General features: G+C 40.5%; 2 protein-coding genes across 2 annotated transcripts in view; one reads left to right on the top strand and one right to left on the bottom strand.

Moving 5' to 3' along the window:
- Nucleotides 1-23,275, bottom strand: part of SYN2 (synapsin II) — a 1,086,516-nt gene that overhangs the window by 435,026 nt on the left and 628,215 nt on the right. The window lies entirely within an intron of this gene.
- The window catches only part of TIMP4 (TIMP metallopeptidase inhibitor 4), a 103,600-nt gene that overhangs the window by 54,617 nt on the left and 25,708 nt on the right, over nucleotides 1-23,275 (top strand). The window contains exon 2 of the mRNA XM_078661414.1: nucleotides 17,476-17,573. Within this exon, the coding sequence (XP_078517540.1) occupies nucleotides 17,476-17,573 (98 nt within the window). The remainder of the gene's footprint in view (nucleotides 1-17,475; nucleotides 17,574-23,275) is intronic.

Genomic DNA, 23,275 nt, shown 5'->3' with positions numbered 1-23,275 from the left:
GTTGTCTAAATATATGGCCCCATTAACTGGGGTGATTATGTGACATTTTAAGTGACTACAGGTCTTGTTTATTTTGTGAATTTGGGGCCAGATGTATGACCATAGCATTTTAGCGACTCGCAAATTACGCTCAATTGCGAGTCGCAAAATGCTATGTACAACAGTGTCAGAGACACTGTGCGATTCCCAATGATGTCGCAAATTGCATGCCTCATCAATATTCATTAGGCAGTCACAATTTGTGACCCCATCGGGAATGGCTGGCCCTTACATGTATAGTGACCTGCTGGGCTCGGCAGACCTCCATGTCTGGGACTGCTTTTAAATAAAGCATTATGTTTTTTTAAAGGAAAACGGGATGCATTTACAAAAAGCAAAATGAAACGTTTTTGTTTACATTTTTAAGGACAGGTAGTGGTCCCTGGGACAACTGCCTGCCCCTAAAAAATATTTTCCCCTGCATTCACAAAGGGAAAGGGGTTCCCTGATGACCCCTTCCCAGTTGCAAAATGGTTACCACCTTCTTGAAGAGGGCGGTAAATTGTGAGGGTTTTGTGACTGGCATTGAAGTCGCAAAACATTCTTACATGGGGTAGTGAGTCGCTATTAGGAAAGGAAGCCCTTGGAACGCCCCTTCCTAATAGCGAGTGGCACATCCTATTTAGCGAGTCACAAAAAAATTGTTCGTACATGGCCCTATTGTATTTTGCATGCGCAAACGGGTCGCAAACCCGTTTGCGCATTCAAAATAGGGTCGTACATCCGGCCCTTGATGTAGCACATGACTCCCTCATGAAAGGAGTATCTCGGCCCTGTGGAGCAAGCAGGGGCAAGAGCTTTTACAAAAAGCATGATTTCATCACTTTCTTGAAGGCCCAGAAGTTGGTGCAGGTGCAGAGATGGAGGGGCAGTTTGTTCCAGTGGAATCGGGCTAAAAAGGAAAAGAACCTTCCACCAAACCTGCAAACAAATACCCAAAGGTGTCAAGGCACTATCACAGTGGGAGAAGAAACCACAAGTAAAGTACAACTTACTTAGGGAACAACCATGTTTTTAGGTTCTTCCTAAACAGAAACAGTTTCAGAATAGACGTGATGGAAAGGCTAAGTGCATTCCATTACTTAGCAGTGGAGTTCTCAAAACCTCCTCCTCTCCAGTTCGTTCATTTAATACTTTTTACAATTATTTTACGGGTGCCTGAAGACCTTCATCTTCTTGGAACATACCATTAAAATAAATGACTAAGGAACTTAGGGTCAATTCTGTGTAGAGCTTTTGGGCAAGGTGGAGGACTTTACATTTAATGCACTGCCTGACAGACAACCAGTGGAGATGTTTAATAGCTTGTGCAGCTGATTAATGTTTAGGGGTCCAGTTAATCTGGCTGCTGCTTTTTTCAGGACCTGCAGCTTGTTCAGATGTTGCTGCTGTATGTCCAGATATAGAGCATTGCAGTAATCAATTTTGGAAAGTATGAGAGCAGTCATCACCGCTTTTGGGGAGTTGAGTAAAATAAAAGGAAAACATTATCTAAGCATTCATTGTACAAAAACTTTGCATTACCTGTAGTCCAAAAGTCAGTTTATATCCCATGATCACTTCCAGATGTCTGGCCTTGGACATCAGTGTAGTAAGGGAACTCAATTCTTCTGGCCAACAGAATGGTGTCCATAAGGAAGGGGAGTTACCAAACATAATGACCTCGGTTTTCCCAGAAGTTAGTTTTAGACAGTTCAGGCTCGTCCAGTTTCCTATGGCAGTAATACAGTCATGAAAAGTGGAACCTGTTTGGCTGTTTAAAGCAGACAAAGCCACCACAATTTGAGTATCGTCTGCGAAAGAGGTAAGATTGATCCCAAATGATCTAATGAGGGAGGCAGAGGTTTAACATAAGTGTTAAACAATGTGGGGCTGAGTGAGGATACCCTGAGGGACCCCACATGGTAGTGAGAAGGGTTTGGACACAAATGGGTCCAAGGCTACAACTTAGATCTACCACACAGAAATGATTCTATGAGTTTAAGAGCCGACTCCTTGATTCTGACAGCCCTCAGATGCTCAAACAAAATCTTTTCGTCAACCGTGTCAAAGGCAGATGATAAACCGAGGAGCATTAGTGCAGCATTACCTCCACCTTCAACTATGGACCTGATTTCTTTGGTGGTTTTGATCAAAAGGGATTTGGTGCTATGACCACTCCTAAATCCAAATTGGGCGGCTTCAAGAAACTGAGTATTAATGGCCTTTTGGAATATTTTGGCTGGGAAAGGTAAACAGGATATTGGCAGATAATTATTTGGGGCATTGGGATTTGGGATGACTGACATAATATAGAATGACAAAATATAGACTTACCAAAATATAGTCACCAAAATATAGAATGCCAAAATATCGAATTCCTGTCTACAAACAGGTAAGTACAAAAATATCGAATCCAAAATATAGTCTGTAAAAAATATAGTCAGTCAAAATATCGAATTTTTTTAAATGTCTTAAAAGTAATTTAAAATTAATGAAATAATAAATATAATTAACTAAAACATACTTAAAAATACTCAAAAAAAACCTTAAAATGAAGATATAATTTATTTAATTTATTAATAAAAAATGTACAATATTTTACCGTAGGATAGCAGGAGGGTAACATTTAATATTACCACTCCAGTGAGTGCAACAGTAGGGAAAGCGTTGGATAGCGTAGGGGTAAAAAATACTATTCCCACTCCAGTGAGTGCAACAGTAGGGAAAGCGTTGGATAGCCTAGGGGTAAAAAATACTATTCCCACTCCAGAGAGTACAACAGTAGGGAAAGCTTTGGATAGCGTAGGGGTAAAAATTACTATTCCCACTCCAGAGAGTGTAACAGTAGGGAAAGCGTTGGATAGCATAGGGGTAAAAAATACTATTCCCACTCCAGTGAGTGCAACAGTAGGGAAAGCTTTGGATAGCGTAAGGGTAAAAATTACTATTCCCACTCCAGAGAGTGCAACAGTAGGGAAAGTGTTGGATAGCGGTAGGGTAAAAAATACTATTCCCATTCCAGTGAGTGCAACAGTAGGGAAAGCGTTGGATAGCGTAGGGGTAAAAAATATTATTCCCACTCCAGAGAGTGCAACAGTAGGGAAAGCGTTGGATAGCGTAGGGGTAAAAATTACTATTCCCACTCCAGCGAGTGAAACAGTAGGGAAAGTGTTGGATAGCGTAGGGGTAAAAAATACTATTCCCACTCCAGTGAGTACAACAGTTGGGAAAGCGTTGGATAGCATAAGGGTAAAAAATACTATTCCCACTCCAGAGAGTGCAACAGTAGGGAAAGCCTTGGATAGCGGTAGGGTAAAAATTACTATTCCAACTCCAGAGCGTGCAACAGTAGGGAAAGCATTGGATAGCATAGGGGTAAAAATTACTATTCCCACTCCAGAGAGTGCAACAGTAGGGAAAGCGTTGGATATTGTAAGGGTAAAAATTACTATTTCGACTCCAGAGAGTACAACAGTAGGGAAAGCATTGGATAGCGTTGGGGTAAAAATTACTATTCCCACTCCAGAGAGTGCAACAGTAGGGAAAGCGTTGGATAGCGTAGGGGTAAAAAATACTATTCCCACTCCAGAGAGTGCAACAGTAGGGAAAGCGTTGGATAGCGGGAGTGTGAAAATTACTATTCCCACTCCAGATAGTGCAACAGTAGGGAAAGCTTTGGATAGCGTAGGGGTAAAAATTACTAATCCCACTCCAGAGAGTGCAACAGTAGGGAAAGCGTTGGATAGCGTAGGGGTAAAAAATACTATTCCCACTCCAGAGAGTGCAACAGTAGGGAAAGCTTTGGATAGCGGGAGGGTGAAAATTACTATTCCCACTCCAGTGAGTTTAACAGTAGGGAAAGTAATGATTTAATATATTATTAAAAATAAATTAAATATCAATACCAATAAAACATTAATTGAAATTAATAACCAATTTAATATTATGTAATAATTAATTAGAAATACAACTACATATTAGTTATTAAAAATGAATAACCTACTCATAATTATTTAACAACTAATTAATTTTCAATAACAAAAAATAATTAATAATAAAAACTAATACCAATTAAAAATGAACAGTAAATTAATTATCAATACACAAAAAGTATTTTTAATATGTAATTAATTACAATTACATTACTTCCCACCCTATTCCCCTATAAACCCACATCCCACTACAGAAAATACTTTAACACAATTATCATAATTATCAAATATTTAATGAATACAAAATAATTACCAATTAATAAAAATTAATTGCCAATTAATAAAAATTAATTACCAATTAAAAATTAATTAACAATAAATTTAAAATCAATACCAATAAATGAAAAAAATTATTTACTTAATTATAATTAATTTACTTCCCACCCTATGCCCCTACAAACCCACAACCCGCTACAGAAAATAAATTTAGAAAATTAACATAACTAACAATTAATCAATTAATACAAATTAATTGGCAATTAATAAAAAATAATTACCAATTAAAAAATAACAATAAATTCAAAATGAATACCAATAAATAAATAAAAATATTTAATTAATTAGTATTAAATTACTTCCCACCCTATTCCCCTATAAACCCACAACCCGCTACAGAATTAAATTACGCAAAAATTAAATAACATAAAATTCATTACTTAAAATACATTAAACATACATTACAAAAATTAATATACACTATTCACACATATACTAACATACAAAACACTTTAAAAAAATTGATATTATTAAAAAATCGATATATTTAATGCCTATATTGTATACTTCGATATTTTGACTTCTATATTTTGAAAATCGATATTACTTACCTTAAATTCGATATTTTTAACCACTATATTGTGTCCATTCGATATTTTGTCCATTCTATATTTTTACTTCGATATTATGTCCATTCTATATTTTGGAATCGATATTATGACTGTTTACCTGGGATTTGTACTGGACTTATTTAACAACAAAATTATGGAAGTTTCTTTCCATATAGTGGGGAAGATACCAAGTTTCAACATAGAGTTGAAAACATCTGTTAGTCAAGCAACCACTGCTTCTGTGACCTGGGGGCAGGGGTCCATAAGAGATCCCGATTTAATGGATCTGATGAAGGAAGTCACCTCTAATATGGATAATGAAGAGAACTCTGTAAGTTTACAGGAGTCCTCTAATAAGGATGGCTGAGATTGATCTACTGTGCCTGAGGAAGGGTAATAATTACATTTGTTGTATATCTGCACCACTTTGTCTAGCAATACATTAGCCAGGGTATAACAAAATGTTGGCTATTATTTGCTGTGCTCTTCCTGAAGGGTGAGATCAAATTAGAAACCATTCAGTCACTATCTTTTGCTTGAAATATAAGGTTTTCTTTGAACAGAAGAGCATTGTAATTATTTGAGCAGATTTTGTATTTTTCTTTTTCGGTAAAATGGTAGTACTTCCTCCAGGGTCTCTCCTGTCTTCTATATGCCGGTTTCTGTAGCCTAGGCTTCTCTGTGAACCAGGGGGCAGAAGGTTTGTTTCTCCTAGAATTAAACGTTCTCAGAGGTGCAGTAATAGCTATGGTAGACTGAAACAATTTGGTGAAGTTAGATGAAGAGTCTTCTGGATTTTTAGAAGGAGGAGGCATATTATCTAATAAGATTTTGTTGAGGGTTTTGCTTTGAACTTTATTCTAGGTGTGGCTTTTATTCTTTTGGTTCAGGGTTGTTCCAGAACTGGATTTTTGTTTGAGCGTATGTCAAACAGAACAGCTTGGTGGTCTGATCAGGTTAAAGGAATCAGTCTTTCATAACCACAAAAGATTTATTAGAGAACATTCCACCTAGTGTATGTCCAGCTATATAGGTAGAGTGTTTTCACTAGGTGAGATGGCCGGGGGAGGGGTGGGGGGGTGATGATAAACTAGTACGCCTCAGAAAGATTGACTATTATAGAGTAGGCCCGTGAACTAGAAGGCTTCACATTCAGATGTAGGTGCTTGTTTGATGACTGCAGACCACTCATCTCTGACTATTAGGGCAAGGCCCTCTCCCCATTTTGAAGGCCTGCCTCTATGGTGGAGGACAAAATTGGGGGGTGGGTGGCTGCTGCTAGATCAGGTCCTGGCGATAGATCAGCCCAGGTTTCAGTGACCCAAGCAATACCTAGGTGGTGACTTTCCATAAAAGTGATGTTTTATTAGTGATCTAGAATTTATAAGCATATAACTAGTCAGAGAAGGAGGGCGTGCAACCAGTGGCCGTTGGACTAATATAGTCATTGCAAATAGTGTTTATCCAGGTAATTGAATCCCCACAATTTGAGCAAGTAAATATTTTATCCTGGGTAGCAATAGGGGACTCAAGACATAAACAGCCATGTGGCTTATCTCTAGCATTCAGATTTAGAATCCTACCTCTAGAGTAGGTGATAGTCCGTAGGAGGTGAGGGCTGGAACGAGCAGGGGGCTGGCGTTGAGCGTGGTCCGAGCACGGATGGGGCTGTCTTTGGCACTAACGTGCTCTGTGCCACATTAAATACCCTTGCAACTTGGTGGACGTGGCCCAGAATACCTGCTTTTTCATATCAATAAAGAAAAATGGGAAAGGAAATAAACAAAAATAAACATGGGTCCAGAAAACCATTTTATTCCTTGCCAGCCTCCCCTGGGAGGGATAACTCCTGGTAAATTAAATGCAGCTAAAAGAAAGAGGATGACAATAACATTATAAAATGAGTAAAACGGGTACTTCACCCTTTTAAGATGGGGCCTGCTGTCGGGAGCCAGGCCTCTCCTTTCAAAGTGCACTTTCAGTGTGGAACACAAAGAGAGTAATTTTGGGAATGCGGGCAATTCTCTCCCAATGGAGCTGAGAGGATGTTCTCTGCGACACATTAAATCCTCTCTGTACTTAGGTGCCTAGAGGGAAGTAATTGGGGGCTTACTGTCAATTCTGTCCCATTGGAGCTGCACGGACGCACTCCGTGACACATTAAATCCCCTTGGTACTTGGTGGGCATGGCCTAGAATACCTGCGCTTTCAGAGCGCTAAAGAAAAACGGGAAGGGAAATAAAAGAAATCGAGATTCAGCAACACCTGTTATTCCTCGCCAGGCTACCCTGAGTGGGATAACCACTGATAAATTAAATGCAGCTAAAAGTAAAAGGATGACAATAAAAGTATAAAAAATGGGTACTTAGCCCCTTTAAGAAGATGGCCGTTGTCAAGAGAGTCAGGCACCTCCCTTCAAAGTGCACTTTGATAGCAGACTACAAAGAAAGTAATTTGGGGCTTGCGGTCAATTCTCTGGCAATGGCGCTACGAGGACGCTCTGCGTGACACATTGAATCCCCTCGGTACTTAGCTGCCTGGATGGCTCGTAGTGTCTGAGTCTTGAAGAAAGTAGGGCAAGTTAGGGTTTGTAACAACCTTATGCATCAGACAGCATAGTTTGAAGACAGTATGTTTTTTCATAGGCAGTCAATGAAGTTTTTCCAAAGTGGACCCTGATGGAGTTCATGAAGAAAGGTTGCAGATAAGCCGGGAGGCTGTAATCTACACAACTTGCTGCTTGGTTATCAGGGTGTCATTTGCCGCGACCGGTAAGGCATTCCATTTGTCGAAACGGCTGATTATGAGAGCCTGGATTAGGCTTTTCCTAGAAGACAAGGGCAGCCAAGGGACACCTTAATTCAGAAGCCTTGTTGTGGCGAAGCACGAGCCACAAATGGAGTTAACTTGGTGCAGACTCATAGACATGTGTGATTGATCTTTACTCCCAAAATTCTTCAACACTTGCTTAGGCGATGTGGCTGCCCATAACTCTTGGGCTCTGCTGAATAACACTATCTCAGTGTTTGCACTATTGAGCTGTAGGCAATTCATGGCCATCCAATTAGCGATTTCTTTCATACAGTGTGCAAACTAAGCTTTCACTTTGTCAAGGTCAGGGCCGAAGGAGCAAAGAAGTTGTGTATCATCTACGTAAGACACAATCTTTACATCATATGCTCTCACAGACTGAGGTAGAGTTGCTACATAGACATTAAAAAATTTTGGGCTCAGACACGAGCCCTGTTGGACTCCCTTACCGATGTACTGAGGTTTTGCAAAGGTTTACCTCTTGTGATTATAATGAGTTTTGAATCGTTCAATACCCCTTATATATTCTTGAAAATACTGTAACCCATGGACTATGTCTAGTTATAGATAATAATATTTATTTAATGATGTCCAGTATGATTACTAGTTTCTTCAGGTTTGGGGGAGTGTGACTGTGTGAATGTGGTAGAATCAGTCTGAACTCATAGGATGACCCCTACCTCGAAAGCCAGTGCCTGTAGCATTACTGTAGAATGGTTAGGGCTATTTTGGAGGAGAGAAAGAGAGAGAGAGAGACAAAGAGAAAGGGAGAGAGCGAGAGCAACGAAGAGCGAGAACAACAAAGAGCGAGAGCGACAGAGAGAGAGCGACAGAAGAGAGAGCGAGAGAGAAAGAGTGAGAGAAAGAGAGCGAGAGAGAGCACGAGAGAAAGAGAGAGAGAGAGAAAGTAAAAGTGAGCTAGGAAAAAATGTAGAGTGTGAATCACTTCTGCTGTTTCAGTTCTCGAAAGGGGGCCTTTCTTTAGAGAAAATATTCCAGGGTAGATCATGCCATAAATTGGTACCTCGGCCACCTCTCTTAGTTGGCATGAGAAAGGCCACAGGTTCTGGTAATATGTCCGACACATTACAGCCACTTATGACGGCAGTGAATTTTTGAGTTGTGAGTTAAAGCCTATACTCTAACGATTTAGGTGAGTTGCCTAGATTCATGTAAGCATTACTACTAAATAAAACCTGTTGCCTTAAAATGACTAGCAGAAAGTAGGAAAGATGGTTGAGTGAGGGAAATGGATCTGAGTGCTTCCGTGGCAAAAAGGGTAAGCATAGTTTAAATGCAGTGTCAGTGTTAGGTAGCATTTAAAATAGTCTCATGTAAATACACGACTGAGGAAAAAGACTCTCACTGAAATGGTAAGTTAAGCTAGGATTTAGCCCCTGGCAGGTGGAAGACTCTCTGTCAGGGTGGCAAACGACTTAATGTCCACCTCCCTGAAGGGCAGTTGTCAGTCCGATATAGAGGTAACCCGTGACTCAGAACTCATCTCTGTACATTGAAGGGAACTGCTGCTCCCCTCTAAGGTAGAAGGTCATCTTTTTGTTTTTCAAAAACAAACTATAAGTGGGTACAAATTCCACCCCCCCTCCCCCCAATCAGACCATTCACTATTAATAGAGTGGGCAGTTTGATGGCTTTACTCTCATGGCCCCCTGCTCCATAGAACAGTCAGAGGTAGCTTTCCATTGACAGCGCAAAAAGGGCTTCATTATCAGAAAGCGGATGGTCCACCCGTCTCCAAATGAGGTAGGCAAGCTAAGTTTGGTGGACAGGGTACTGCATCACATTTGTTACAGAGTACACTGTGTGCCAAATTCTAAATCAATCCCTTAGTAAACTCTTCCTAGGCTTGGAGAATATCAGTTTGTGAGTTGCTGATTAAATATACACCCAATCTACATCGAAGACAAACCTGTTATGTTCTAAAAGGCGATGCAATGAATGGGGGGTTTCAGAAAAACCTATTTGTATTGTAAATTGAAGAGTATGTCTCACTGGGCTGGAGTCAAATTATTACATTTTTAGAGATATGATAAAGAAACCCATTGGACCATGAATAAGACAATTCTAACTTAGTACAAGAAGATCCAGGTATGCAAGTCAAAGCAATAGAAATGACGTTCCTTATCTGCCCTGAAAGGCATCTTTAAAACCGGTCACTTTGTAAGCGACCTTGAGAGTAAAGAGGCTTTTTTTTAACAAAAAAGCAACTGGTCATTCAGACACACGGCAGGAAAGCACTGTCAATGTCAACACCTTGAAAAGGGAGAAATAAGCAAAGATAAATCATTGAAAGCAATGTAAAGATTCATGCTGCATTGACATATTAATGCACCTTATAAAATTTAGTATACGAGAAGATACATGTTCTTTAAGGAATCTTTCTAAGAGTGAAAGAGGCCTGGGGAAGATTTTCAGAAGCTAACCACTATCTACAGTTCTTGCTTTGTGGCTTAGTAGACCACCTGTATATTTTTTCAATTTATTGCAATAAAGTTGAAAAGTGGATAACCAACATGAAGGGTGAACATAATTTGTTTGTTTGATGAAAATTAGGAATACCTCAGCACATTAACGTCGGCAGAGTGAAGGCACTTAAAAAGCTGGATATAGGTACAATACAGCTGGAGATGTTAATGGCACAGCTATGTGTGCGCGCACACACACACATGCCCACCTAGGTAATGTCTTTAGTATTCAGGTGTACTACTAAAAGTTATGATTTCATAAAAAGAGTTCAGGTCTGACAACTGTATGTCTCTGATGGACACTTCAGTGAGAAAGTTAAGTCTCCCAGTTCTACTTGGCAGTTATGTAGCACAGTGTATGCATTGCACAAAGAATGCCACTATAAAAGCATAACAATTACTCATTCAAAAACTGGATAATTTTATAATAATAACAATAGCTAATTTGTAAAGTGCATGGTTACTCCAATCGGCGTGTCTCCCCACAAGGAGTTCATTCTCTAATAAGGAACCTAGAGAGCACCTAGTTGTGTTATCAGATAGCCCTAGATTTGCATAAAAAACAATGTCTTGTGTTTCTTCCATAAGACGAATTCGGAGCGTTCCTGTCTCAGATCCAGAGGAAAGCTATTCCACATTTTGCAGGCTGAAAAACTAAAGGAGCATCCTCCCATACCTTCTGTTTTCACGGTGGAAATCACTGTGTGTGCAGCTCCTGTGGACTTAATGTTTCTGTTAGGTTGATAAGGTTTCTCCAGAGGAAGTAAGTAGTTGGTTCCTTTGCCATTCTGGGGCCATATTATGGATGCAGTGCATTATGGTGAACGGGCTGCCCTGGGGGCAGCCAAGAACTCGTGTTGCTCTGGGGGCAGCGCATTCATGTGAAAAAAGGAGTGGCTGCTTTTCAGCCGCTCCATGTTTTCACAGTACAGGTGGAAACTCGCCTCCATTTTTAAAGGGGATTAGAGATCCCCTTGCAGGCCATGGGACCCCATTTCCCCCGCCAGAGGGATGCAATCAAGGGGCGCACTAACAGTGGGCTACCTTATAGGTGGGGCACTGTCAGTGGACCTCCTTAGAGCTTCTCTGCCTTACATGCACTGGCTGTAGAGGCAAAGTAATTCCCTCATTTGCATTGCACCACACCCCCATGCAAATGAGTGAGCAACCTCTTGAAGAAGCGCTGGCACTGCATTTGCCCAGCGCTTTCAGTATTACAAAAGGGGATGCACAACCGTCTGTGGCCCCTTATGCAATACCAAAGTGCCCTGGGTGCGTGCAAAGTGGGCGCAAATGGCCGATGCTCCCCCAGGGCACTTCCATAATACAGCCCCAGGAATATATATGACAGAAATACATGGTTTTGAAGGACATTCTTTTACTCAACGGGAGCCAGTGAAATTTACCACAGCTGGTCCCATGGAAGAGCGCCTCTGGATGTTCAGCAGTGAGCATGTTGCTGTGCTCTGAACCCTGTGAAGCCTTCCCAGCCTGCCTTGTTTAACACAGAGATATAATGCATTGTAGTAGTCCAGCCTGGGCATGACCAGTGACTGGACTAATGTTTTATTGGCTGCTTCAGGGAGAAGGCCCATGATTTAATAAATGTTTTAAGGATGCCTAAGCATTTCCCCAGGAGGTTGGCGATTTGGCTGTCAAATGCTAAATTAGGGTCAAAATGTGTTACAATATAATCTTTGTACAATTAGAGAATATTAACAGCAACATTATTAATATTTTTTGTTTTACATTAATTTTTAATTGTGAGATTCGGTGACTTATGCAAACGTTGCTTTCACAAATAATAATGCTGCTTTTTTAATTTAACTAAGACTGCACATATTCAAGTCTTGTGATAGCAAACGCTTACAAGTCTATCAATAAGCCATCACTGTTCCAGAATGTCCAGCCTCAAGGATGAAGAGTCAGATTGGCACACCTCTTCTAAAATGTCTTTATTGAATGAGCACCATATTTAGAAAGGGAGAAATCGTTTTAAATATAAGTTGCAGAATCAAAGATTATTTTTATAGTAGTTGCAGGGAGTGCTTAGTTCGTTAAAGAAAATAAATGCAATTTTTCATATTAGCCTGCTGGCCAAGTGACAAATACTGAATTTGCTGAATGCTAAGGATATCTCATCTACCCAAGCCTCTTTCTTTCACCACTCTGTGATTCCCGGCACTTTATCTTAGTCTTTGAGGAAACTTTTCAAGTCTGTGTTCTTCATTCATCATTATTGGCTGACTGTACAAAGCCAATTTGTGGTTGCCAACACTGCGATTCACAAAACCCATGGGGTTGGGACTGCAAAAGGGATATCCTTAATGTGCAAATTCTTTCTGAATTGTAAAATGTTTTTTGTAATCTTTTCAGAATTTGCAAATAGGAGAGTGTGTAAAAGGGGTGACCCCTCATATTTAAAAATTGGAGAGGAAAGTATGATTGTTTGTGACTGCTAACCATTCATGAGTTGGGATGGTAACTGATTAGCGTTACCATCCCATTTGTAAATTGTGTTGGCAGACTTTGGGGACCTGGCAATGATCCTCTGAACTACTGCCTTCTGCCTCCCCAAACAGGAAACCTTTTTTTTCAAAGTAGCACAGGTTCCTGTATTCAATAAGGGCTGCTAAAACAAATAATATTTGGGGATGCAAAAAGGTTTGATAGTATGCTCATCGTCAGGTCCCTAGACACTTCAACTGGAGTATTTTCCCTCTAGGGAAAAATTAGACCCTAAGTCTGGTGGAATCAAAGGACCAACCAGTGGGATCACAGGGGATCCGAGTGGTCAGATCTTAATTCCCTCACACACCTGGTAGAGTGTCATGCTTCATCATAGGGTGCTCCTCGTCAAGCCAGCGCTACAATGCTTGACAGGCCTCGGGGCGAATTATCGGAGATCTTTTGATCCGTAGATTCCGTTAGATGAGTGCATGTGAGGGTTTATTTTAACAAATAGGGCGGTGACAGTCTAAGGGAACTGAGGAAATATGTATGGGGTAGTGGTCCCTTGACTGGAGGAATTTGGTATTAGGGAGTGTGCCCTGAAATGGTTTCGGTCTTTCCTTCAGGACAGATCTTTTAGGGTTTCGGCCCCTCCCTTTCTATCCAAGTTCCACCATATTGGTCAAGGTGTCCCACAGGGCTCAGCGCTTAGTCCGTCCCTTTTTAATCTTTATGTGCAGCCGCTTGCTGCGATTGCCAGAGAGTGGGGCTTGACGCTGGTATCGTACGCTGACGATACTCAGCTAGTCGTCACACTCTCTGAGAGTCCATCTGTCAATGCTACAATATTTAGGGACGGAATAGCTGCAGTTGCGCACTGGATGACCAACAACTGTCTCCAGTTGAATGCCGATAAAACGGAGATTCTGCTGCTGGGAAAGAATACGACCCTGTGGAACGAACATTGGTGGCCTCCCTCCTTAGGTCTGATGCCTGCTCCTAAGGCCTCAGTGAAAAACTTGGGTGTCTGAATGGATCCCTCTTTGGGCCTCGAGACCCACACCAAGAGAGTGGCAGCGACTTGTGTAGGCCTATTAAGGAGCCTTCGTCCCATCTTGGGGTTCTTTGAACCCGCTATGCGTCAGCTTGTGGTTCAAGCTATCATTCTGTCACGCTTAGACTATGCCAGTGTCCTCCTGTTAGGTGCCAACAAAACGGAAGTAGCCCGTTTTCAGAGAGTTCAGAACTCGGCTGCTAGGACCCTGGTTGGCCTTCCCCGAAGATGCTCTGCCAGAGCTACGATCAAAAAACTGCACTGGCTCCCAATGGAATTTCGCATCAAATTTAAGGCACTTTGTCTGGCATTCAAAATCCTTAAACTTCAGAGCCCGGCCATTCTGCGCCCTCTTTTGACTCTGTATGTCCCACAACGTAATTTACGCTCCCTCGGTCAGCACCTTGCAATCATACCTAAGAGCAGGCTCTGCCGTATGGGTGGACGCTCTTTTCGGGTGCTGGGAGCCAGGCTTTGGAATTCCCTTCTGGTTGCCATTCGTGGCACCGAGAACCTGCTTGCTTTTCGTAAAGCTGTAAAGACCTTTCTGTTCTCCTGCCCCTAAGGCTTTGCCCTTCTGGCCTGCTCCATCCACTCCACTTCACTGCTCTCTAGCGCCGGGACGCCTCTTTGCTCGGGCAGCTGTTGCGCTTCAATAAACTAATAACATAACATAACATAACATAACTCAACAAAAATGGTGGTGCTATCCTCAGGTCACAATGTATAGCCACGAATGTGAGAAATAAGGTGGGTTTGACATGATTCATGCCTGTGTTGCCAGGAGGGTCAATTGACATTTCATCAGGACCAGAATTATTTATTCCTACTCTGTATACGTTTGTAGATCATCCTCAAAATCATAGGGGCCCACTAGAGCATAAGATACTGCACCTGAATCAATGCAGTGGGGTAGATTCCACCTAAAAGAAAAAAATAAAATAAACAAACCGAATAAATGAAAATCACCCCATAGGGAGGAAACTACCTCCAAAGATTGCTAATGACACATTTAAAATCATGGTCACTGAATTGCCGCATTCCCTTGCTAGTGGAGCACAGTCTTAAATTAAGTATTATATTCTGGGTCTTTGAACATCCCCATACCACGATTTGCACTCAAACACACTAACAACCTTCATGACCTCATGGAACATACTAGAACACGTGTAAAAACCAGTTCAAAGAACCTTGTGAGATAGACCAACAGTCACAGGACACTTTTCTGTGGCCATTGCAGGGTTTGTCAACTAACAGAACCCTCAAAAGAAGTTACTTGGGACACCATCCTTGCATGGACCCAAAGAATCCATACCAACTGCCTTGCCAGGAATTGTGTCTATTAAATTGAGTGCCCTTGTAAACTCCGGTACATTGACATGACCATAAGGCCAGTGAAAACATGCATAACTGAACACCGCAGCAACATCCGCTGCAAAAAAGGTTCCATGAAAATGAGTTCTCACTTTGTTGAAAAACATCACACCCCTTATGATATAAGATGGACTATCTTGGAAGCGAATAACCAGTGGAACAAGAGGACTCAGTTCCAAAAGGAGCAATGTTGGATTTCCCGCCTATCAACTAACATGATCGGTCAAAACAATGAAATCCCATGAAATGACCTTGATCAGTAAGATATTCTGTCTCATAACCCCCTCCATTGTTTATCATTTTGAGACTGTGTTCTACTAAGGGTGATTAACAATCATTACAAAATACTAAAGTAAATAGGAAAGACCTCCTCAATGTCCTGCTTTACTCTTCCCCAAAGGAATATCTGAATTGAACACACTGATACATCATCATTATCAGATGGTACACCGATACACTCACTGAAAGACCACTGTAAGATGGCCACTGCTGATGGATGGCCGGCTTTTAGCCTCTATGCTCCTGTATGAGTAGCCCTTATTGATGGTCAGTATTAATAGTTCAGTACTCTAAACATACACTTACCTGAACATTACTCGTAGATATTACACCCAGGGACAAGACGGAGCCAGGCTTAACATTCCTGAATCTACAGCCGTACTATAAACCAGATAATAAACCTCTAAGATGGTCGCCATCTGTGCCATTCAGCTGAACTACACTCTCGAGACGATGCCTGCCTATGATGTACCCACTATGAGAATCAGACCTGCCTTGTCCGGCCATACACCGCAATGACTAGACAATGTGAACAGCTGTCTATCCTAACACTAACAATAATTCATGAAGAATATTCAATAAGAAGGGCGGACCCAACTTATTCTGGGAACCATGAATTTCCTGTCCAAGGCACGGTCCCCCGGTGCGAGGACTCACGTTCGTCTGCACTGGGGGAATCACGTGATTTATCAACCAACACTACTTAATCGACACTACCTCCCACAAGCTTCACCTATAGGCAGGCAGAGGAGGGTAGGTCCAGAGAGACTGTCCCACGAATATCACGAGTGTTACTGCACACAGTATGTCATGTCTAACAAGTCTGGGTCAATCTGCTATTGCATTGCTCCTTTTGACCTAGAAGCTACTACTGTTTAATTACTTGCAACTGATTTTTCTCTATCTGGAATTTCCCAGTTTTTCCCAGAGTTATGCCGGGAACCCCAGCCTTACCTAAGGGGGAATTCTTTCCAGATCATCTGGTAAGGTCCTGAGGCACACATATATATGTACTTTCTTTGTTGCTCACGAGAATGAATTGATCGCACCATGTAATTCCTCCCTGATGGATGCTGCCTATACAACTAGGCATGGTTATGATTATTTCTATTCACCATTGTCATTAATACAAAGCATATTTCAAATGAGATGTGTCACTAGAGATGTGTAGTCTTTGAGGCTTTTACCATTTTATGTAATACTTAATTTAAGACCATGATTTTAAATCAATAGAACTCTGGAGGTAGTTTCCTCCCTATGGGGTAATTTTCATTTTCTCTGTTTATTTTATTTTTTATTTTAGGTGGAATCTACCCCAATGCATCGAATAGGGTGCAGTATCTATGCTCTAGTCTATGATTTTGTGACCTATCAATTGTTATAGGGTCGGATTAATTAATTCTGGTCTTGATGAAATGCCGATATAGGCATGAAACTTGGCGACCCCACCTTATTCCCTACATTTGTAGCTGTTAGAGTACATTGTGAACTGAGCATAGCACCACTATTTTTATTGAGTCAAGGGACCACTACCCCATACATTTTTCCTTGGTTCCTTTAGACTAATTTGGCAGTCATCTCAGTGCTGGCTTGACGGGGAGCGCCCTATGATGAGGCATGACACCCTACCAGGTATGTGATGACATTAAGATCTGACCACTCAGATCGCCTGTTATCCCTCTGGTGGGTCCATTGATTCCACCAGATTTAGGGTCTAATTTATTACTAGAGAGGAACTACTCCAGTTGAAGTGTTTAGGAACAGAATTCTGGGAGGAGTGTGGCTGTAGGACCTCATTAAATATAGCTCTTCGTCCCCCTTTTGATTAGATCCTTGCAGGTCACCATCCCTGTGTTTGCGGCCAATAAAAGTAGGGTCAGAAGTAGGCATCTTTTTCCTCTTTATTCCTTTCTTTGCTATCTTTCTCTTGCAATGAATCTAAGTGTGCCAAAGAAATAGCCCACATCCACAAAAAATAAGTGCTGGTGCCCCTCATGTGCAACCAGCTGCATAAATTAAGCAGTCATTGCTGATGCTCATACAATTGTTGAAATAAAACGTTGGTTGCCCTTGTGATTGCTAATTCACAGTTCAAGTTCGAAGAAACCATGCAATGCCATTGGCTTGTGCATATAACCAGACATAACGTGCATCAAATTCTTATATTTTCTTTCTTGTAGTGATTCGAGCAAAGATATCTAGTGAGAAGGTGATTTCTGCTGGTGCTGATACATCCCATCCCATCAAAATGATTCAATATGAAATCAAACAAATAAAGGTACAGAATAAACAAATATTTTCTTTAATTCTCCACTGAGTAACATACTATTTGACTATGTGACAGTGCATGTGGTTCATTATCAATTCTACATATGATATACATGGGTGCTTATAAAGTGTTGGTACCATGGAAAACGGGCATTATGTTTCTTTCTGTGATTAATGGAGTAGATACACCAAAGTGGTGGTATATGGATTAAATAGGTAGAGCATAGAGTATCCTTTTTCAGGAGCTTACATTGTGAGGACTCGAGCTATTACATCTCCTTAGATGCTTTTTTCCTCATGTTCATACTTTCCTGAGGCACTACAGTTGATCACTGCTATTTCCGTGCCTTTTTCAATATTAATACAAGACTGTTTTTTTTACCTTAGTTTTCCCTGACTTCTCCATTGAATCACAATCCAATCAAATGAAAATGCCATACTGGTGGGGTGATCTTCATAATAAGAGATACCAGTGCCCAAACAGGTACAGGGACGTGAACATCAAATGTGTTTTACATATTTACAGAAACAAATAGTGACATAAGTAAAAGAATAAGATGTGTACCTAGAGGTGCATGGTTTATAACCAAACCATGTTTAAATTTGTAACCGCCCAATGTTCCAAAAGGAGTATCTAACTATTTTAAGGCATTACCAGCTATTTCAGTCCCTATACCATGTACTGTACTCATGCATCAAAATACATTTCCATTCCTTTTGCTTTTGTTTCATTAAGTGGGAAGGGTATGCCCAGACGTGGGTCCTGTGCTCACTGCGCTACTGGATTCAAGCTAGCCTGGCTGATGAGGGGTGATGCCTCGAAAACGGTCCCAGGATGATTGTTTCGAGTACAGGTTGGATCTGGCTTGACAGTTCGGGCTGGACTTGTCCCATTAGCAATGAGATCAAGACTGATTTGCATATGGCTGGGTCAAATCTGGGGTGGCATGATGAGCAAAAGAAAAATGGACAAAACCCAGATCTTTGTGACTGGGGGTGAATGTTTGCATTGTTCAGCATTCCTTCCATCACTTGTTCCTTTGCTTTTGTTGCACTAAGTGGGAAGGGTATACCCCGTCTTGGTCCTGTGCTCACTGCGCCACTAGATTCAAGCTAGCCTTGCTGATGAGGGATGATGTCCCGAAACCGGTCCCAGGATGCTTGTTTACGGTCCAGGGAGGAGCTGGCTTGGGAGTTCTGGCTGGACTGTTCACATGAGGAACAGGGTCAAGGCTGATTTGTATATGGCTGGGTCCAAACTGGGGTGGCGTGGTGAGCAAAAGAACAATGGATTAAAACCAGATCTGTGTGACTGGGGGTGAATGTTTGAATTGTTCAGCATTCCGTCCATTATTTGTTCTATTTGCTTATATTTACATTGGGGCATGAAAAATGGCATCTGGAATATACTTGGGAAATGTTAACAGCAACAAAACATCGCAACACTTTTGCACAGATATCTAAAAAATAACGCCACAGAAAAGGACGATACATGTCAAATGCAGCATGCCTCATTCAGGGCAAGAATTGCATCTAACAATTGTTGTTGATATTTGCAACATGCTACAAAACAGAATGACCTTACCTGATCACAAATCACACAATAGATACGCAACTAGGGTAGTACATGTAACACCTATCTGTTACTGAATGAAGGGGCCTTGTTATAGGTGCCTGAAAGTCTTTGTAAATGTCACAGGAAGGCACAATATAGAGGGGTTTCATCTGGAGACAGTGTCTGATCAGACAATAGTATTATGGCCATTGCCTTAAGAAGGGATGACTACTCATTCCTAAATGTTAATTTATTATAGTTCTCAACCAAATACATAGGTACTCTTAAAGAATGTGTTGCTTGGGATATAATAAAGAGAGTAAACAATAATTATTTTGGTCAGTGCCCTGAGCCTTCCTAAAGTGCAGAATCATTTTTTCACAGACACGGATCTTTTGGATAACACCCGTTTTCAAAATTGAATTATAGAGCATTGATAGGTAAGATGCCCATTAGCCAACGTTGCTCTTTGGGTGATTGTTAAATGAGCCAGTGGGCACCTAGCATTGGACGGCTTTCACTTTTTTATTGAAATTACTAATATTCAATGCCATAAGCTTGATGGAATTGTAATGATCTCAAGTCATTTCTGAGCCATCTTTGGAAATGTATTTCAATATGCGTACCATGAGTCTTTCAGTATTGGAACAGTATTTCTCAAGCTTTCCCCTCGCCAATGTCTTTTATAACAAGGCCATGTCAGCACACAGCATGTTCCACTGATACAAAAAATAAATAAAACTGTGAAGCTCTTCCATTCCATCCCAGCTTTATCATACCTGGTTTATTCACCACAGCAAAGCTGTTAATGGTTCCACTCCCACCGTACTAGTACTTAGTGAAGGTGCTTTGTTAGTGATACAATTCTGGGTGAATGAGGACGTCTTTCTGGTGGTGGTGGATCTGCAACTCAGATATTTGGGCATTTGTTTCTTAAAGGCTTTCACTTTGAGCATCATAAGTGACTTTCGAAGAAATCAATATAAAGTACAAATCAAGGGCTACTGGTGACAAGGAAACATGAGAACGAATAGAGTCAACAATAACACATCAGTGACAAAACAGCTGAATTTCCTCTGGTTGATAGTTCAAGATTCATCATTGTAGAAATTGGGTTTTTGAGTGGGGGGGGTGAAAACCCATCTCAAGCAACAACCACAGTCCTTGTCAGGGTTATTCCCAAAAGTTGCTGACTCAACCTGTGCTTACCCCTCTACTTGCTTGGCACAAAAGCAGTCAGGTGTATCGTAGAGGCAATGAGTTATGTATTTATGCAGCACCCAAACAGTAAGAAAGTGAGAACACAACACATGAACATTTCCAAACCAGGTTAGAAAAATAGAGAAAACTGTAATAAATAATTTGACACCGAAACAAATTAAATCCAATCATTATAACCATAGTTATGAAATGTTCGAAAAATAGCTCCTAAAAGATCAAAGCGCCAACCACGGGCATCTTGTTGTGAGAGACTGGGGCAACGTCAAAAGTTATGGCTGACCGATATGAAGCGCGGTTCGGATACACAAGGTGGATCGGATCTGGTATTGGCTAACCTTCAAACTTAAGAGACACTTTGAAGAAAAATGTCTGAGAAGGTAAAGTTCAATGGGGCAAGGCAGCAGGTGGTGTCCGAGGAGGAGACGTCATTGTTGAGTAAACGCTGGACGATTTCTCGTTTGTACTTTGTCAGTTTTTTGGAAGTCGAAAATCTGTAACAGGACACAGCTGCTGGCCCATGAAGGCTCTTCGAGGATGTGCACACTTCCGAAGAGGAGCCACTGAACAGGATTTGCTGCTGCAGAGAAGAGCGAAGTGCGAGCTACCATGAAGTCAGCCCAAATGGTCCCTTGTCTGTATTTGTGAACAAGTAGGTCCTGGTCTCCTGTCAGTTCTTAGACCACTTTTTAGTGGCACAATTAGTGCTGCGGCCCTGAGTACAAATAGTACCACTTTACTAAGGACTTACAACAAAATTAAATGTGCCAATTGGATGTAAACCAATTAAATACACCATGTTTAAAAGAGAGAGCACAAGCACTTTCACACTGGTTAGTAGTGGCATAGTGTGCAGAGCCCTAAACGCCAACAAAAATGGGTTCAAAAATAGGAGGGTGAATAAAAAAGCTTGGGTATGAGCCTGCAGAAAGACTACGTCTAACAATTCTGCTTATATAATAAGTAATGCTGAGAAAATATATCCACTTTTCATATGGGAAAGACTTAACGAAGCCTAAGGCAAAATCAGGTAGCTCAATGTTAAAATTGTAATTAGCACAAAACAGCACAAAATCAGTGTTTTCTAATATTATTTACAAAAACATATTCATTGACTAGAATATTTTTGATAAAGTCTCTATAACACTTAAAAAATAATGTACAATTAAACAAATTTTTATACACTCATCAAGGGTTGCTCTATCTATTTTATCAATATTGCAGTTGTGTATAAACCTTTCAGTAATATGGGTTGGGGAAAAATTGTTGGCTTCATTAGGCAGTACACAGGCTGCAAAGTACTGAAAAATGTGATAACCCAATTTTTTTAACCAATGCTAGGTTTTTGTAAAACTATCACTAACATGGAATCACACAGCTGAAAGTTCTCATAATAACCTTCCTTAGAACCTGACACTCAATTTTTCTGAACACTTCACAGTTGTTTCTCAACCTTATCCTTAGATGAGGATTACTGAATTCAATGGACTCTGATGCATAATGTCCACTTAAATACTAAAAGATTTTAATGGGGGGGATGGCATCACAACACAGTGTTGACTAGTGCAAAAACCATGTCCTTACTGGCAGGTAATACCGTGTGTGCTTCAACCATCTTTTACTATCATATTATGAAAGCAGATTTGTGGAAGTGGTAATGTGTAACAATATTATTTGCACATATTTGTTGCTATAATGATGAGGTTTTTTTTGGACTTTTTAGGTCTTGCATTAGCCAATACCTTTTGATGTTACTAAAATAATATGTATAATATGCTTACCCATAGAGGCTTTCAGACACCTCTCTTCACCCATTGGTCAGTTATTGTGCCATTCCAGTTTTGCTTCCACCCAATACAGCATACAGCATGGGATAGTGGGTCAGACTACTTATGCCTCTGGCTAACGTCGATTCGAGTGACAGCCTTTTTTTATCTTTCACAAAGTGCAATCTGCGGTTCTCCCTAATGTTCCAGTGTTGCCTGATGTGATGATAGGACGCATTTAAAGTAAGCACAGGGCACATTCCAGCTTTATCAACTCATGTCTTCTTCTAATGCTGTTGTTAATTCCTTTTGTAGTGTACTGCTGTATTTCGCAGCATACCACATTGTGTTCCAAGACTTTCACCAATGGTTCTTTGATAAACTTTGCCCATGATAAAAACCAAACTTTATAGTGTTTAATTAGCATCACACTTGTAACAATTTTAATTAAACATAGGAGGCTATAATTTGGTTTTTCGCATCAAATATTTCACACTGTGAACCTTCTTTCCTTTCTTCTTTCCTTTTTTATTTTTACCTTTTTTCCTTCTTTTGTTCCTCCGTTCTTTCCTTTTTTCCTTCATTTTCTTATGCCTTCTTCCTGTTTTCTTTCTTTTTTCACTTTTGCCTTCTTCCCTTTACTTTTCCCAACTTATTTTATTCTTTCAATTGTTTTTATTTTTTTTATGCCATCCTTTGTTTTTCTTTCCTTTTTTGCATTTTTCTTTCTTTTGTTCTTTCTTTCATTCTTTCTTTTCTGGTTTCCTTTTTCTACTACATCTTTTTCCTTCTTTCTATTTTACCTTCTTTAATTCTCCCCTTTCTTGTTTACTTTCCATTTTTCTATGCTTCTTCCTTTCTTTCCTTCTTTTTCTCTTTTCTGCCTTCTTTCTTCTTTTTTTTCTTCTCACCTTTATTTCATTTTGCCTTAATTTCTTTTTCTTTACATCTTTCATTCATTGCACCTTTATTTATGCCTTCATTACTTTTCCCTTTTCCCTTTCCTTCTATCTTTCTGTATTTCTTGCCTTCTTTGCTTTTTTCTTCCTTCTTTCTTCCTTCCTGCTTTCAGTTTTACCTTCTTTCACTCTTCCCTTTTTCATTTTTCCAGCTTTCTTTTTTGCCTTCTTTGCTTTTGTCTTTCCTTCTTTGATTTTTTCTTTCTTTCTTATT

The sequence above is a fragment of the Lissotriton helveticus genome, chromosome 9 (assembly GCF_964261635.1).
Source record: "Lissotriton helveticus chromosome 9, aLisHel1.1, whole genome shotgun sequence".
Taxonomy (NCBI): domain Eukaryota; kingdom Metazoa; phylum Chordata; class Amphibia; order Caudata; family Salamandridae; genus Lissotriton; species Lissotriton helveticus.
Note: the sequence above shows the minus strand (reverse complement) of the source record. Positions and strands in the feature narration are given on the sequence as shown.